At 42.1% G+C, this 18,666-nt stretch overlaps 1 protein-coding gene across 2 annotated transcripts in view; it reads right to left on the bottom strand.

Moving 5' to 3' along the window:
* Positions 1-18,666, bottom strand: part of ctdspla (CTD (carboxy-terminal domain, RNA polymerase II, polypeptide A) small phosphatase-like a) — a 33,298-nt gene that overhangs the window by 1,638 nt on the left and 12,994 nt on the right. The window contains exons 2-7 of one of the 2 annotated variants that reach the window (XM_041961291.1): positions 13,475-13,641; positions 12,170-12,202; positions 8,692-8,793; positions 2,588-2,644; positions 437-529; positions 159-344 (exon numbers count right to left, since the gene is read on the bottom strand). In XM_041961291.1, the coding sequence (XP_041817225.1) occupies positions 159-344; positions 437-529; positions 2,588-2,644; positions 8,692-8,793; positions 12,170-12,202; positions 13,475-13,641 (638 nt within the window). The remainder of the gene's footprint in view (positions 1-158; positions 345-436; positions 530-2,587; positions 2,645-8,691; positions 8,794-12,169; positions 12,203-13,474; positions 13,642-18,666) is intronic. The other variant, XM_041961292.1, reaches the window with a different exon arrangement.

The following is an 18,666-nucleotide window of genomic DNA, read 5'->3' on the forward strand; positions in this document are numbered from 1 at the left end:
TCCAGGTTCAAGACTTAAAAAAGGAGCTAATCATTTGCTTATTTTTGCCTCCCCTGAACAAGTGACATTTTTTCACTCAATCTAAACACATCCAGGATCATCAGGCATCCACTAAGGACTGAATTATTGTGTTCAATGCCAGGCAGGGGCTGACTTACTGCGTTCTCAGGGTGGAAGATGTAGGAGGCAGGTGAGTTGTCTATGATGATGACTCTGCTGAGCTCTCGGCCCAGCCGGCTGAGGTCTTTGACGTAGTTTCCTCTGTGGAAAACACAGGATTCCCTGAAGAGCCGGGTGCGAAACACCCCCCACTGGTCCAGCAGGTCTGCCACAGGGTCAGCATACTGAACAAACCCCCCCCAAAAAACCCCAAAAACCAGGTTAACACGGTGTATATACACCACTGTCGACTTAGTGCTACAGCATGTGAACGAACCTTCGCTAAGCTCGCCGTGAAGAGGACGCATTCGAAGAGCTCCCCCATCTTCTGGAGGAACTCGTCCACGTGAGGCCTCTTCAGCACGTACACCTGAGGCGAAGACACAAAAATAAACACACCTTTGAAGTCAGCTTCGACACACAACTAAGGCTGGACATCACACCTTAACGCTTCTTTGGCGCAGAGCAAAATGTGCTGCCGATTACGATCACCTGATCAGTCTCAGTGATGAAGGGAGTCTTCCTCATGAACTTTAAGATACAATGTTTTCACACATACACATTCAATTAGAGAAATAACCTCTCAAACAGGCATATAAACAATATCTGATGGAGTGACACACCTGCAACCACTGATCCACATGACATGTACCAGGGTTGCCCAAAGGAGGGCCTGTGGGCCAACGTTGGCCCACCATGAGGTTTAACATGGCCCATCAGATGTTTCCAGCAAAACATTAGAAAATTCAGATAAAAATCTGTGTTTATGCTGTTTTATTTTTAGTGCGGTAAAAGTTTAAATATTTAGGATCCTTAGTTATTAATATTTTTTCATAATCTGAGCACGACAGTGAAACTTTATGCAAGAAGTCAGTCAGTTAAGGTGACTCTGAGTACCATTATGCATCTTAACAATACAACACAATACGAATAGGTGTTCCCTCTGGCCTGTGGCCCACCATTAAGTTTAATGGAATAAGTTTGTACCTCTCGTCTGTGTAGCCGTTCATGTGTTGTTGTCGTCTTGTTTCTCTTGATTGTTTTTAATTAAAATGTGATTCTGTCTTTCCGCAAGCCAGTTTCAACTAATTCCGGCCCGTTTTAATCCATCAAACCGAGTGTTACTTTTAATCTCTTCATGTACAATAATGAGATGAACTGATTTATGTATCTCGTTATCAGTCAAGATATCAATAGCTCCGGTCTGTGTCAGCAAAATGAGTCATCGTGCCGGGTTGTTAAAGTTTTATTGTGTGCCAGTATATGTAATGGGGGGAGAGTCAAGTCTAAGTGTAAGGATTTATTGATGAGTTGCCTGTTGTTCATTGATTATGATACTTAGGCAATAAACTGATTAGATTCTAGGTTTTGACCCTTGACGGTCATTAATCAGAGAGGTTAGTACAGGCCTTAACTTGAGTAAAACCTGAGGAAGAGTTACTCTGAGTGAATGTCGCTGCACTTCATCAAATTGAATCTGCTGTTTGTTAGTTATGAGGCTGCTGTAAGCTCATAGCTGATGTCTGTTTCACTGATTCGCTGGATGACTGTTCTGTAATAAGTTGTCACATTTGGTACATTTACATCAGATTTTTCTCAATGAACTCCCAGTCTATGTATTTATAATTCATCCAAAATCTTTCAGGAAATTTTATGGTTTATGGTTACCCTAAAGGTACTTCAACATTTGAAGCCAAGAAAAGACTCTGAAAGTAAGATACATGTGAGAATCAACACAGTCCTTGATTTAAATGGAAAGTTTCTTGGAGGGCTCCTTTTGTTTGGACACATATTTGAGAACTGTGGCTTCTTTTGTTACATGAAAAAATGGGATGTGTACCCAGCAATTCACAAGGATATATTTGTCATTTCTGCTCGTCTCGGTCCTCTTCTGTTGGCCTCTGTGGTTCGGTGCTGCCCCCAAGTGCAAGTAATCAAGCATAGGCCAAGACAGATCCAGAAAGCCTATCCTGGATTACTTGAACCCGGTTGCAGCTACAATACAGCTGCTTCTGCTTCAAACAGGACAAACTTTAACATTACTCCAATGTACAAAGCAGGTGTCAACCTCTGTTTCTTCCTCCTTGCTGTCATTTCTGTCTCTCTCAAACACACACATTGGTAATCAGTGAAGCATCTCTTCTGCTGCGCACTCAGGAGTATCTTCAGCTCGCTTTGTGACATTTGTTTACCTGGTGGCGCAGTCACGTCACGACCCATCTATCTTTACAGCAAGGACACTAAGCACCAAACTCAGGGAGGAGTGAATGGACTGTCCCACTTTGACGTGGCTGTGAGATCACAGAGAATAATAAATGCTAAAGGGAAGAAAATGGAGCCACAGCTTCCAAGGGGAATCTTATGAATTAATGAATATTATTTCATTCAAGCCCAATTCGAGGAGTCCTGCATATCAGTGCAACAGTACCTGATGAACAGTCCCATCAATCTCCACTGGAACAATGAAGTCTGCATTGCTGATGGGCTGCAGGAAGACAGACAAGAAACAGAGACAGGATTCATAACTTGTGGTATTTTTTTGCTCAAAACAGCACAATCTGACAAGGAAGCTGCAAAACCACATGCCCATATTTCTGGTTTTAAAAAAAAACACACAGAGAAAATAGTCCTACAACGTGCCCCAGGCAAACTAGGAAGGCTTTCAGCATAATGTGGTTCCCTCTGCTCCCGCGCTCTGCGCCTCAGTGTTAAATAAAAACCAGAAGCGAGACTCCGGGGAGAAACCTGGGAGCTGCACAAGATGACAGCCGTGATCGCGGACAGGAGGAGCGCCGGCGTTTTCTCAGCGCGACTTGTGTCATCTTTAAAAGCAAGAAAGGGGAGAGGAGAGGTGCAGGAGGTGGAGGAGGATAGATGCTGGAGGGGCGTGGGTGGGAGACAAGTGGAGGGCGTAAAGACGAGGATGAAAGGATTGGGTGGGAGGCACGGCGGTGTCATTTCAGAGAGGGAGAGAAAGAAAAACAGGTGACACAGAGACAGAGAAAAAAGGTTGCTGTGAGTTTTAAGAAGCACAAAGAAAGCTTCTCGTAAGAGCTCCGCTGTCGCCGGTTTGGACAGAGACGAGAGAGAATAGAGGGTTTTGATGAAATGAAATTGAATGAATTGATGAAAGTGCCATTTCATCAATTGAATTGACTGTATTCATCCACTGATATTTGAAAGGATGCAGGTAAATCCGCAACAACACTGCTCTCCTGTGAAGCAATGCTTGAGATAACTTTGCATCCTCGACCGTGCTTTATTCTGAGGAAGTTATCATCTATTATTAATCTACAAGTCTGCCCTACAAAGTCAGACAGTAACTACAGGAACGGCGAAGTCGAGAAAAAGGGTTTGAAGTTTCAAGGATAATTAGCCTTCAAAATGCCTACATAAGGAGTAAAACTTTGACTTCATGCCTTTTTATGATAATTATTCCCTGCCGTTGCCAAAAAGACAAAAACATTCGGCGGATAAAATCAGATGCTGCCCTCAATGTTTGGACAATCTAGCCAAAAAAGCATCTAAGCTAGGCTACTTTTAGCAGCTAGGACTGCTCAAACTTTTTTCTCCATTATGTTTACATTTACCAACCGTATTTATGTGGTAGAACAAACAATTACTAAGATGTTGGAGCACCAGAATTCATTTTCCAATAAGAAAACAGGTAAAAAAAGACAGTAAATTAACTTCAGCTACGGCTAGCTGTGACGGCACCCCAGCTAGCTGCTAGACTTAACTAGCTAAAGTCGAGTTACTGCAATTGTTTTTTTTTTACCTCTGTTTTGAATACGGTATTTTTCCATACAAATTTCTAAATTCTATGGCATAAACATTTTTACATTGTAAAACATTGAAAAAAAATGGGTCAATTTAGACTAAATAGCTTATGTAGCCTAGTAAGCTAACAGCATTTCAGCAACACTTGAAGTCCCCTATCATTCATCGGCAGTATATAAACAAATGGGTTTCTGTCTTAATAGGGGAAGTTTTAATTGGTGACAGCACAATAATTAACTATTACGATGTCCATATAGCTGTGTACAGCAATATTACAGTGTGTTAAAATACACAAACATACATGTTTGTGTATTGGGAGAATTACAGTTAAGTGCTGCCTGTTTGTTTTTAGGGCGGCCTCGTCTTCAGGTCTTAAAATGATGCACTCATGTTGCCATAAAACCACTCTGACAGCTTTTTAATGAACTCTAAACTAGCTTGAATACACACATACCCCACATCCCTAATGATTATACTGCACATGTGTAAATTCAATGCTTGTTGCCTTCAGGCATAAAACTACAGTCAGCAGACAGTTCACTGCCATCCAACAGAGGGAGTGTTTGCAGTAGGAATATGAAATGGAGCACTTTGACCTTTCATTTGTCACCTGTATAATCCATTTAATATAATCATAATGGTAGTGACAGAAGAACAATAGACCTACTGTACTGGGGATGTTTGGTCTCTCTGTGTGATGCAAGAGCAAGGCAATGCACAATCAAAGCCTCCAGATCCATCCTAAAGCAAATGTGAGCGCTTCTGTGGATCAGGTTTGTAATATATTCAGCTCTGGTTAATGTTTATACCAGTAAAAGACCGTAGCCTTGACTGTCTAAAAACAGAACCAGTAATGAGCCAAACCAGTGACAGGCAGAGGAGAGAACAAACAGGCAGCATTTGGTCCAACTTCCACAAAGAGAAGAGAAAGAGGAAAGAGCCACAGATGGAGGAAGAGATGCAGAGACAGACTTGGCCTCTGCCTATTGCTCGTCTGCTGAATCACTCCTTCATCTGAAGACTGAACACACAACAGCTGCTCGCCGCGCTGCTCTGTAATGGGCCGGGATCCGAGACGGCGAAAGATGTGGAAATGGAGGAGGGCGAGAGTGGGAATGTATGTGCGAGAGAAACGGAGGGAGAGGGATGAAGTAAACAGGGAGAACGGAGAGCGTTTTATGGATCTGCGTCGAACCAGCGTTGACCTCAACAGAGGGAACTTCTTCTGGGTTGTTTCAACTGATGATCACAGTCTGGCTGTGGTCCAGGGTTCCCCTTACATACATGCATTTCCAAACAGGTCATCATTTGGCATTAATGTTCAAACCTGCCTCTGAAAAACACCTCCACACTCATTACAGCAGGATTGTCCACATGCAGTATATCTGAAATGATCTGCACGAGGAGCTCATCCTCACCAGATCACCGTCTTTAACACTAAATTTTATTGGCTGCCAATTTAAGAATTTAAGGTTATATCGCTGAACCCTTACTTTGTTTTCTAATCTGTGCATCTTAGATTTTTACAACGTGGCCACAGATTATTTTTCTCAATTGATTGATTCATTTTACCATCTATAAAATGTTCTGCTTCATTCAGACATTACTTTATCCAGTGATATTCACCTCCTCATGAAAGACTACAAGTAAAGAATGAATTTTGCATTTTTGCTTAGAAAACTACTACTATAAATCAAAATAGGCTATCAAAATTTTCTGCCCATCAACTAGTCACTTAATCAGCTTATCGTTTCAGATCTAAGGCCTTCATTTAGTCTGTCATAAAGCTTTAAAACTGGATAACCCTGTGAGGTGGCCTAACTTTGTCTGTGGACTTTGTGCACTTTGGTTCAGTTAATCTTCAGTAAATCTTAATGCTATAGCGTGATGATAATATTTCATACATTTGTTAGTTTAAATAGCAGTTTCAATACAACATTGGCAATGCTGTAAGGCCCATAAATCAGCGGTTTTCTGTTTTTGACCTGACTTCAACCCCATTCAGCACCTTTAAGATGAAGCGGAGCGAGCCATAATTTATTGCCCGACATCAGTGTCTGACGTTACTTATGCTCTTGTGGCTGAATGGGATCGAAAACCTGCAGCCAGGCTCCAAAACCTTGTGGAAAGCCTTCGCAGAAGAGGATGTTACAGCTGCAGACCATGATTTTGGAATGAGACGTGCAGCAATCAAATACAGGATGGGTTAAAGGTTCAGGCTTCCAGATACTTTTGGCCATGTGTGTTTTTCAAACTTCTATTCCTATTGGAGTTTTTATCATCGTTTTTTCTGTGATACACTTTGTAACACTGGTTTTGAGAAGTGTTCTATAAATAGACTTTACTATTATCATTATTATATACAGTAGGCGATATCGTCTCAGCTACTTTAACACATCCAGCACACTGGATCTAATCCTAGAGCCGGCCCAGGAATCATCTTTTCATCCACAACATACAGGATAAAGCATACAGTATGTGATGTGTTACGTAACACTTCATTTTTAGCCTACATCCATCTGCGCACTGTGAAATGTCTCCTGTCAGTTCTGGCTGTTTTTCTGCACTAATTGTCCAATAGTAATGTGTATATTTTGTCCCAAAATTACCTCCAAACTTCCACAGGATCTACAGGAAATCCTGCAGGCTTCTGAACGGAACTGAAAACGCTATGTGCGTGTCACTTTCTGTTTTACTCTCTTCCTCTCCCAGCTGATTTTCTTTTATTGCATTGCCTGAATCCATTTCATGCCGCATACTGATCTCTGAACTAAATGCATTCTGATGGACTGAGCATACAGCGTGCAACTGAAGTTTTATCAAAAGGAGGAGGAGGAAAGGGGGAAAAAGGGAGTTCCTGTGTGAGTTTCTGGCTTGTTTTGTCAGGAGAGAAAATAAAACCCTTCAGACTATTAGAACAGATCCAGGACTTCTGCGAAATTCATCCCGCAGTCATTCAAGGCAACAGTACACTGTATTGGACACACCCTGGTGTGTGTGGGTGAGTGTGTATGTGTGTGTGGCCCCGTACTGCTGGCATGTGACTGTAATGGGTGGGTCCCGTACAGTGTGTGTGTGTGTGTGTGCATTTTTCTCTCCCTTTCACTTTCCACAGCTAATTCCATAAGAAAATGTACGGAAAGTGTTTTCTCTGCAGTTATTCCAACCAACAAACAGTTCCCTTTCACTGCTGAATAAAACTGGAGCAAACACAAAAGATTGTTCAGCTTCGCCTTCTGCGATTTTGTTGCACACCTCTGACGCCGAGGACAAAAGGCACACAGGCACAGATACAGTACACACACATGTAATAAGATCAGCTGGGGCCGAGGCAGCGCCGTGCTGAAGTGGGTCACTAGGTGTGCCAGGTGTGTCAGTGTGAGATGCAATTTGAATCAGACGTATCCCAGAAACGCTGAAAATAAAATGAACAATAATAACGAACATATTTCATAGTGTGATGGGACACCTGAAGATTTAAGGTGCATGGTGGGAAGACGACAGCACATATGGTGAAATGCATGTACTGTTCTTGAAATAGCATGAGTTTGATTTAGAAACATGACCTTCAGTTGCCCTCTACAGTACTGTACACTGCCAAATTAAGCAATGGCGTCATAAAAACAAGCAAGTAAACTTTATCTTACGTAAGTTGCTCTCCATAAAGGTTAGCCATGGTAGCACTGTGGCCCTGGGCAGACTTTTAATGTCTCCAGTAATTTAGCTGATGCTCAAATATCATCGAGATATCAGCCTCAGCTGTATTTTGTGTTTAGAGAAGCGCATGTTAGCATGCTAGCACGCTAAGCTAAGACGGTGAACATGGTAAACTGTTTACTCTGTCACTGTGAGCATGTTAGCATGCTGATATTAGCATTTATCTACAAGAACTCGAGGTAAGAAGAGCCTCACAGAGCTGCTAGCATGGCTGTAAACTCCTGCTGAGTGTTACATTTAAATATTAAATGCTCCTTTATGGGCCAAGAGAAGTCTCCCACCACTTGGTCTCATAAAACCCTTTAACGCTTTATAGTCCCATCTTTAAGGTATGGTGTGATCATGTGCTTCGAGGTAAAATATACACAGAAATGTAAACTACAAACCACTGAAACCTTAAAAATGCTGTTTTTCTGGCTTCTAAACAGTCTTTAACAGTGTAATAAATCAATGTCCAAATGAATTGCAAGGATCTAACTAACAAACTAATCCATTTGTTTTATTATGTAGGCGGATGACTCCTCGATGGAGAGTTGGTGTTCAAGGGTTTAAGGCTTTGAGCTCATAAAAAGCTGACATTCTGGAGATGCTGCACGTGGTTTTCACAGGGCATGGATGCTACTGTAAGAGCCTCGTGCCAAACAGCTGGATTGGCCGTGGATAAATCCCAGACACGCTGAGGAATTACACCATGCTACCTAAGATGTATTGGTCGCCATGCCAACACCTTGCTATCATAAGTAGTTAGACCTTCTTTTTGCCTTCTCTTGTGTAACTGGTGTATAAAAGCCCCGACAGGGAAACACTTCCCTGTGATTAATTATACTTGAGTGATGCCGGCAGAGCTCAACAGCACCCTATGTTAATTGTCATCATACCATCGTGCTTGTATTCACAATGAAGAATGGCAGCTTGAGGATTTATTTCGGTATAATCCCATTATCCCTCTAAGGTTACAGAATAAAAGCAGAAGTAACATAATAAAGGTCTGTTTACTTGAATGTGAGTGTTACAGAGAGGTGGCGCGTAAAATACCTTGAAGGAGCTGTGCACGAGGGTTTCGTCCAGGTCGATCACCACACAGTTCTTGCCGTAGTCTGATATACTGACCTCGGGCAGGAGGAACTTGGCTGGCGGCTGCAGAGACAATACACAGCCTTTACAAATGAGGTTTGTTAGAGGGAACAGGTTGCAAAGCACACATGATGGCTCAGTTAGAGTGTTGGAGATGATCACTCGTCCACTTTAGGTGACACTTAAGAAGCACTCAACATAAATGACCTGAAGGAGGGTGTCGCTTCGCTTCTGTGGAGGCTTGACTGAGAGACGGCTTATCAATACGCTGGTGAGGTGATGTTGCATTACTTCAAAATAGTGCTCTTTTCTAGTGCCTTTTTTTGTTGCACTGTGTCTTTGTTTGCACTTATTTGTTCTACTGTGATTTGCTGTTGTCATGTTTATGTGTTGATGCTGTATTGGCCAGATTAATTGATAATGAAAATAATAAGCACGATAAGATAAAACTTTATTGATCCCACACCGGGGACATTTTGTTGTTACAGACAGCAAGAATAAAAAGGATTCAAAATAAAATCAGCTACATACGTATATGTACATTATATCCAAAAGGAGAATACAAATAATGCTGCAAAGGACGGCTCAAACGTAGTCAATAGTTGGGCTATGACTATCATCCCTTTTTTCTCAGTAATCTGTGTAATCATTTTCTATAAAAAATGTGGAAAAAATAGTGAAAAAGGTTCATCACAAATGACATATTGAAATTCCAAACAGCCTAAAAACCTAAACACATTTGCCATTACCTGATGCTTGTAATACCCAAATTTAGGGATTAATAAAGTCTATCTTATCTTATATTCAATTTAAACTGATATAAGACAGAAAACAGCAGATCCTCATGGTTGAGAAGCTGGAAGGATCTCATTTAATGTCCGCTCACATACAATCACATATCAAAACCTGTCTAGCTGGTAATATCATAACTACTCTGCCTGTTGTTGTGGTTGTGGCTGTATGTGTGGCTTCACTGTGCGAGTCCCCGCTGGTCTTTTCTGTATTACCTCATGTTGACTGAGCTCTGTGACTGTGCTGCCTTCAGGGTCAGGGGGAAAAAGGAGAAACACTCGTGTCCTCTGCCAAGCAGGCCTGGGGTTACAGACAGGCATGGGGCAGATGGTGCGGCCATAGGGGGCACACACTCACCCACACACATATACATCCATGCAGTCATGCAGACATACATACATACACACACACGCAAACCTATATAGAGGTGAGGAGCAAGGACTCTGTCAATCTTACACATAACCACACTTGTGCTGCCGCTCAGTATGCCAGCCATTTCCTGCACGTATGCGTGTTTCCCTGTGTTTTTGGGCCCGGCTCACTGTATTTATCATGTCTTATGGCGGGACTGCATGCTGATGTTATCACAGGAGGGATTCCATGTGAGCAAGGACACTGAATGACATCCTGGCAGGCTGTGATGAATGTGATTTACACATGCAGGTTGAGCAAATAAAGAAAGACTGACTGGGACCTTGACATTTTCACGAGGGGGATGCACGGCGATAAGAAAAAAAAAGCCCTCAGCTCAGCTGAAGCCTGGAGCCAAAGCCAAGGGGCGCTATCCCAACCTGATAGCTCTAACCACAGCATCGTACTGACTGAAAGGAAATCAGTTAACTTAATCATCACGAAGGAGATAAATCTAACAGACAGATGCAGAAAAACATGTTTTACAGGTATTGTTGTGTTAGGTTATGTATACATATACAGTATCTTCTGGGGATTATATGAGCAGAATAATAGGAGTAACAAGTAATCTTAGTGTGCTACAGTATCTGAAAATTAGCCATTCATAATGGCTGTAACTCCTAATTCTTAATTAATTTATTAATATTATTTAGTGTAATTATATTTATTAATGTTAATCTCATGACAACTGAGCAGTTACTTTTCAGGGTAGAATCCTGTCCAGCGAAAACCTTGTATCTCCACATATGTTGATTTTGAATTTTAATGTTTCTGATAAACTAAAGGGTGAAATGTTCCTTGACAGGTTGAGAAAATTCTCCTACTTCTTAATTTAAGTCATACAAACTATTTAAAAACACTCTTAGATTAGCTGAAGAATGCATGCATAAAGATGAAAACAGGACTGTTTTTAAGAGATACGTGGTTCTCACAGGACAGTGACACTACAAACATATGATGATCTCACAGAATATGATGCATTACTGTAGATTAAACTGCACAAAACGTATTTAAAGTATTTAAAATTAGCTCAACTTTGTACATCTACTGCAGTAAAATGCAACACACACATTAATGCAGCAGTGATATTAATCCAAAAACATGAGATATAATAAAACACTGACAGAAACACAGTGTGTACTTTTACTTTTCATACTTTTTAAGTACATTTTGCTGATAATACACATTTTTACTGAAGGATCTAAATACTTCATTCCCCACTCAATTACAACTACATTCTAATGTGTTATAAACTATTTATTAAGTGTTTATATAAAAGTAATGCTATGGGTTGAAGTAAAGTGGTGCCATTTATTTATATGTGTTTCCATGTTTGTGATGATCTTCTGGCATCTCTGGTGCTTTCTGACGTGATGCTGTGGCCGTGACGCTTGCATTACAGTACAGAGTGACGCAGACCTAACCTGTCCAGGTCAGCTTGAGTTATTTAAAAGTCGTCCTCGCCTGGCCAGGAATATAAAAGAGCAGACCTCGCCGCCGCATGCTCTTCCTGCCATTGGAGGGAGGTGTCTGCTGGGTGGTGTAGTTTAAAGCTTGGCTGGGACGGTGGGGTGCTGTGAGTGTGAATATCCTAAATTACAGTAAACCACAGGACCACATAGATTGCAAAATAGCTAAACGAATTGCAGTCTCAGCACAAACAAAGCAGGGATCAGATAAATCCCCCTCTCTGGTGAAGGTCTGACGAAGTGCAGATCATTGAAACCAAGCCTCCTTCTAATGGACTAACAGTAGTCCATTGACCACTGAGTGTACAATCACAATGTAGTCTTTCTCAATACAGACAAATAGCTAATTTAATCAAGGGCGGCTCATCCATTTGCTGATCAAAACTGCAGCTGTAAAGGTCGAGAGAAAGATTCAATACATTTGATGTAATAAGTAAATCAATCTCGTGTTCTGTCCCATTGATTGGAGCAACACGGGAGAAAAGGACAGCAGGACAAAGGCACAAATAAATCATATGATCATAAATGGATCTGGATTACTTCTTTCTACCAATTGTGTGAGTGGAGGTTAAGTAGCATAAAGCAAAGCACTGAAAGCTGTTTTTATTACCAGAACGGGACGGTGCAAAATTTCATCTGAGAGCAAAGAAAAAATCACCTTTGTGTCAACATCCACATGCAGCTAGAATGATGAAGCACAGCAAGCACAGGGAGGAGGATACAGTGATGGAGCGAGATGAAGAAAAATGAAAGATAATAATACATACACTGGGGATGGGGATGACCTGGACCTGGTCACACTGGAGAAAATAAACAGAGAGAGAGGAAAAGAGAAAGAGATTGAGAGAGAGTGACAGGTTCAGGGGGGGAAGAGAAGCAGGAGAGCAAAAGAAAAAACAGTGAAAATCTTTGCGAGGGAGAAATCGACAGCATCAATATTCCTAACGACGGATGTGTGGGGAGAAAAAGAGGGAGAGGGACAGAGAAAAAAGGGACGTATAGTACACACCGTGATAGAAAGTGAGAACAACTCGCTCAAAAACAAACAGAGCTGCCATAGTAACAAATACGGCTGGCCAGAAATCCAGCAACAGTACACTGCTGGGAGGGACTGTGGCGTGGACCCAGCTCGAAAATCAGCCCCGCGCTATAACAAGGCTTTTTATGGCAAGGTTCGCTAGGTTCACTCTAAATTAATGGGAACTCATTTGTTGAGGAGGGGGTCCGGAGCAGGTCAGCGCTGACCACATGTATAGCGTCCGTAAAGGGCCACACATTCCTCCCCTCAACGAGAGACATTTACAGGTAAACAGGAGTGGAAATGTGATACGAGTTTGCTCCATTTATAGCGCCCGTGTACCTGCCTTGGCAGCAGAGCGCCGTGTCTGCGGAGGAGCTCGGGGGTTTTGGCGCCTTTTCCGCCGCCAGAACGTTCGCTTCACACATCCTCACTACACTGGTCAGAGTGTGTGTGAGGAGAGGGGGAGGCGTGGGTGCCAGGCAATCCATCACAGCGGACGCACACAAGGCCCACTTTATGGGGATTAAAGAAGCGGCAGTACGTGTGCTCGTGTGTGTGCGTACATGTGTTGCCATGGGTCCACGGTAAGGCTTGTGCAAGCTTGTACGAGCATGCGTGTGTGTGTGTTGAGCTTCTCAGCGTGCTCAGTGTGTTATTTTGTGTGTGCGGTTGTGTGCGTAGGCAGATATCGAAGAATGCAAGATGGGAAGTGGGCCCGTATTTTCAAGCAGTGGATGGTAAACAACCTCTGGGTTCAACGGGTTTGAAGCAGCTGGAAAAATTTGTGGAGGGAGCTCGGCGAGGCTGCACAGCGCCTCGGCTTCAGCTCTCTGCAGGAAAAGGAAAACCCTAACAAGCTCTCTGTAACAAAACCAAACAAATGTTACTTGTTACTGGATCTCAGCAGAAATCCCAGTTTGACTCGAAAACTGGGATTTCTGTGCAATACTAACTAATTCTCACAAGGTTTTTTGGGGGGGGTCATATGGATGCAAATGGTTTGTAATTTGGACTCTGGCCAAGTATGATGAAAGAGAAAAATAATGTTCACCTTGGGAGGACTGCCATTCTCCTCTGGCAGCGGGGGCAGAGAAAGTGTCTTGTTGTTGGCGGGTGGGGGCTCCACGTGGTAGTCATTGTAGTTGCGGAAGCAGCAGAAGAAGGGGCTGAAAATGCTCCGGCTGCGGTGCTTCTTTAGGCTGCTGTTGGACTGGGAGACTGAAAGAGATAACGAAAGAAAACGAGCGAGGTTAGGCTGGTTTGCATATGGAAGCCAGCGGTGGAGGACGTATTCAGATCTTTTACCGAAGTAGCAACACCACACTGCAAAATACTCGTAACTACTGTTACGAGTTCTGCATTAAGAATGTTATGAATTGTTGGAGGTTTCAGAAAATACACTTTTTTGCTTATTATTCTTCTTATTTATTAAGAAGTTCAATACCACTCTCATGTCTGTCTAATATAAAGAAGATCTAGCAGATGGTTAGCTTAGCATAGACTGGAAACCGAGGGAAAAAAGCTAGCCTGGTTGTGTCCAAAGTATTCATGATAACACATCATACAATATTACCAATATTTACTATTTCAGTTTTTCATATGAAACAAACAAGATACAATGTGTTAATGTGTGAGATTTCTGTGCTAGTTGGTCAATTTTGTTGCCAGGTTTCCCCATTCCCAGTCTCTGTGAAAGCTTAGCTAAATGTCTTGTGGCTGTAGTGGTATCAATTTTTCTCGCAGTAATATCACCAAAATGTACTCAAGGTAAGAAAGTAAAGTAAAGAACTTGTAGAAAATAGTACAAAGTTTATAAGATTATTACGTTTTGTTTCTAAAAACCTAATTTGCAAAGTAACTAATAACTGTAGCTGTCGACTACGTAGTAGAAGTATAAAGTGCCATTAAATGGAAATACTCAGGCAAAGTGAGTTAATGTGCTTAGATTCATTCCACCACTGATGCCAAAAAATTTGGCCTCTTTTGACTTTGGATCAAATGCTGTTTTAAGGCCTTTTCACAGCAACGTCACCTGTTGAGAGCAGGTGTCACATGCTTAAATGCTAATTCAATGCATCCTCTGAAAGAAAAAGACAGGGCCGATGCTCAGAGTTGCAGACAGACTCAAACGCATCATCGCATTACTGTGACAAAAGGGGCCGAGATGTATGTTGTACAACACAGTGAGGCATCGGTTCGTGCAATAGGGAGCACAGGGACAAAAATAGCCACCGTCAGAGCGCCCTCTGGGAAGGTAGTCCAGTTAATTAACATCAGGAAAGAAGAAGCCAGGAAGATAGACACATTTATATCATGTATGTGAGAGAAAGTGGCAGAAAGTAAAAGAAAAAGAGGGAGAAAAAAATCTCACACTTTTCATAAGTCAATGTCCACATACTGTACAGTAGATTCTATATTTAACAGCTATTTTAAATCATTTCTTTTATTTGACTCTATTTGACAAAAATGAAACCTAGATCCATATGCTTATCAAGAAGGTTTGATGTGTGGCTGAGTGCTGCAGAGATCCAGGGAGAAAACAACATACACATACTGTGTAGGTCCCTGGTTACATCATTCCTACTTCACTGTCTCTGAAGCCCATGGCCTACTTTCACACTGACAGAGGAGAAACAAGCCGACTTCAGTGATCTGTAGGCCTCTATAAATGTTCTATTGCGGATTATGATTTTTACATTTTCTGTCGGTGAGGATGAGTGGATATAAATAGAAATTTGGGCAGCTCTGGTACAAAGGCGAAAATCTGACAGCGCAATTATCCGGAGGTGTTCCTAAAGTAGAAATTCTGCCAGTTTAATTGCTTTAAAGGTAATTTTTAGGCGTGGAAATCCCAAATTTGTGCAGGACTTTGAAGTGTCCCCAGGCTGACTTTGGAATCGTCATTTTCGTGCTTTGAAGCGGCCATCACATAGTGTCCCTGTTTGCTGCCGTCTCGTTAACGTGTTCATACAGCCGTGTGACACAGGCAGCCCAGTTAGCCGTGCACGCTGAGGCTGTCTGCAGCCCGCTCCGGCTCTGAGAGGCTTCAGATTGACGCTTGGAACTATCCTTGGGTTGCTGGATCTGACAGGCTACGGGCAGTTCATCTTGTTTGTTCTTTCCATCTTTGTTGTCCAAGGCTCGCCGTGGATCTTCCTCTCACCCGATAGATGTTCTCAAGAAGCAACACTTCGGTAAACAAACAAGCCTATACAGCTGGAAGAGGAAGGCAACATGCTGTGTTACTATAACCTGTGTGGTGACTGAAGGATATGTTCTGCCCACGTAGACTTGATGCACTCACTGCTGCTACAGAAAGCTGATAAAAGTACTCTGACTAAAAGCGGACACTATATTACTGTGTCTGCAGACATTGCAGACAATCCTGCATGTTTACTGTTATACACAGACACAGCATTAATGGTATTCATCTGATTAGAGAAAGAGGAAAGCAGCACATACTGAAAGCATTAACCTCATATGAGCAAGGTCACCAAACACACACACAAACATGTCCACAGGCAGGGTTCAGGAAGTCCAATAAGACGCAGGGACTTCATGCGGAGGATTTCAGAATTCATAACTTCACATTGTGGAAATATCACTTGTGGCGCTCGCAGCATTGACTGAATAAATGGCACCCTTTTTTGAGACATATCGAATGGCTTTATTAATGGTCAATAAATTATCAATTTAGCTTTATAAATCAATTTTGAGTCATTAACAGGAGCAGTTTTTGGGTATCTGCCATAACTCAGTGCCTCAAGGGTGATGATGCTATTTGTTAGACAAGAGTTTTGAACTGAAAACTATTTTCTGATGTTTTATAGACTAAAAGATGAATCAAATTATACATTATTGACATTTGTTAGTAGTCCTAGTTGCTTTCTTGTTTTGGCTTTCTAGTTCATCCTGTGAACTGTTCCAAAAATCTATTTATGAACAACTCACTAAAATTTACAATTAAAGACTTCATGCATAAAAAAAAACAAAAACTCATTAACACTTATTATGACAGATTTCTAATGGCAGACTTGATGGTTTATGGTGCTTAATTAATTACTGGCTTGATGGCTTTTTAGAAAGTGAAAGTTTCTCACCTAGTGACCCAAACTTTGATGTAATTAACAGTTTATAAAGCTTAGTAAATGATTTATTAACATCAATTAAGTGAGTTGAGACTAATAAACCCTTTATATGAAGTTCAATAATAGAAAGTGGTACCACAAATGATTTTGATCATCTGTTTTCTGCATTGCACTGGAAAGGCAACAAAAATCTCAGAGCTTCAGACGCCAAACTGGGGCAAATAAAAACAAAAGTGTCAAGTAGTACAAGAAACTGTTGTAATCTGAGTGATTGGACCCTTTAACATGGTAAGTTTCCAGTTTGGCAGGACTCCGCGTCCTCCCTCATTCTCCCTAAAGTTGGCCTCAAACACTTTGATGTCATTCTTCCTCCATTTCGAGACGGTCTACATTTTCCCGCCCTGGTCTGCTGCCCCGAACGACCGCCTGAAAAAAGCAGGTGGGAGTGCGAGGTTGAGGGAGAGAAAGGAGAGGGAGCTTGGAAGGGGAGAGAAGGGCGTAGAATGGGTGGGGAGAGTTACTGTGGCGAGACAGCCTATACTTGGGTCTGACTCTTACTCCACCCCCTCCTGCACCACCACCCTACACAAACAGAGCTTTCCTTTCTCCCTTTTGACACAAACAACATAGCTGAGAGCTGACTGCTGCCGGAGACCGAGCAAACACACGCACACATGCAGCATATGTTCACATGTTTAGGCAGAGGGCCACGTGTACAGTGATCAACAAGCAGCATACTTCACAGGCTGACACAACTGAGCCGCACAGAAACTTCCTGCTTTCAACGTCCTTGCTCAGGAATGTGACTGGATTCAGCTCGCCTTGCATAGTAACGCTGCTTTCGTCAGCCCTGAGAATAACAGCAAGAGGTTAAAGTGCAACATTTGCCACCAAGAACACAGGAGAGGTGATCTGAACAAACTTCAACAGCACGACAACAAGGTAAATCAGTCAAATAAGACACTAAAGCACCCAGACTGCAAAAAATTAGCTGACAGTCTGCGGTTCTGTTAATAAGGGATACGCCTCACTAAAATCTAGGTAAAGGGTGGTGCACACAAGTGGTTTTAGCTAACAAAAGCTCCCCAGAGAGAGATATATATTAGGCCAAAGCTGTAGCCTCTTCAGAGCAGGTGCATATTATTTACCCACTGAATACACTTCATTCGATCAGCATATTCCCTTGATGTGAGAGCTGTGAAAACAGCCCTCTAAGGCAGCGCCTGTGTCAGTGCTCTTGCTGAATGTTAGGTACTGTAACAGCGATACTGTAGAAGGCTCTCGAGTCAATCAGAGCCAGCCGGGCCCAGGCTCTGTCACATGTTCAGGCCCAACCACTAACAAGGCCGGAAGAGGGAGAAAACGCAGGAAATTCTCAGCATTCCTGACAGGAAGAGATAATCACCCCATGACCGACAGCGTGGAATAATGCCAAGCTCCGAGAGGGAATATGATCCGCGGCTTAGCTCAAGACTTTGGAGGTGGCCTCCTTTACTGTAGCGTTAAAAGCACATAAAGTGCAAGCAGTCAAAACACAACGTGCCACATCTGAAATATGGGCATAGGTTTATGTTTAGCTGCTGTGGATGAAGTCTCAAAGGTTTATGTCAGGGCATGCATCACTCTTCAGCCAAATGGTTTTTTTTTTTTTTTTTTGGGGGGGGGGGGGGGGCAAACAATTAAAGGTCAATTCAGGTTTATTACAAGTTGGGTCTTATTTGCATAGTTTTGGCCATTATCTCTATTAGTTATAAACATTGTGCTCACCAAGTTTATTGCTGAGATCTGGGAACATAACAGCATAGCTACACCAAAGTCAGATTGGGCAATAAACACTAGATGATCACACCGGTTTTAAATACGCCAATAGTTTAGCAAGATTATCTAAACCAGAGCTTCGCAACCCCCTGGCCATGGACCTCATAACATTTACTGCCATGCCGTGAGTAAATCATATGATTTGGCAGAAAAATCTGATGAATAATCATATAACTTTACAGGCTATTATAGGGTATTTTTGCAATAATTAACTTGAACTTGGTGCATTCTGTGCTGCATTTCTTCTCATCACCTCCACTTGTTTGGCAGGTCTGACACCAACAAAGTCATCAAGTACAAAACCATTCTGCTGCACAAAAAAGTATTTAGTCTGAAG

This window comes from Chelmon rostratus, chromosome 20, assembly GCF_017976325.1.
Source record: "Chelmon rostratus isolate fCheRos1 chromosome 20, fCheRos1.pri, whole genome shotgun sequence".
NCBI lineage: Eukaryota > Metazoa > Chordata > Actinopteri > Chaetodontiformes > Chaetodontidae > Chelmon > Chelmon rostratus.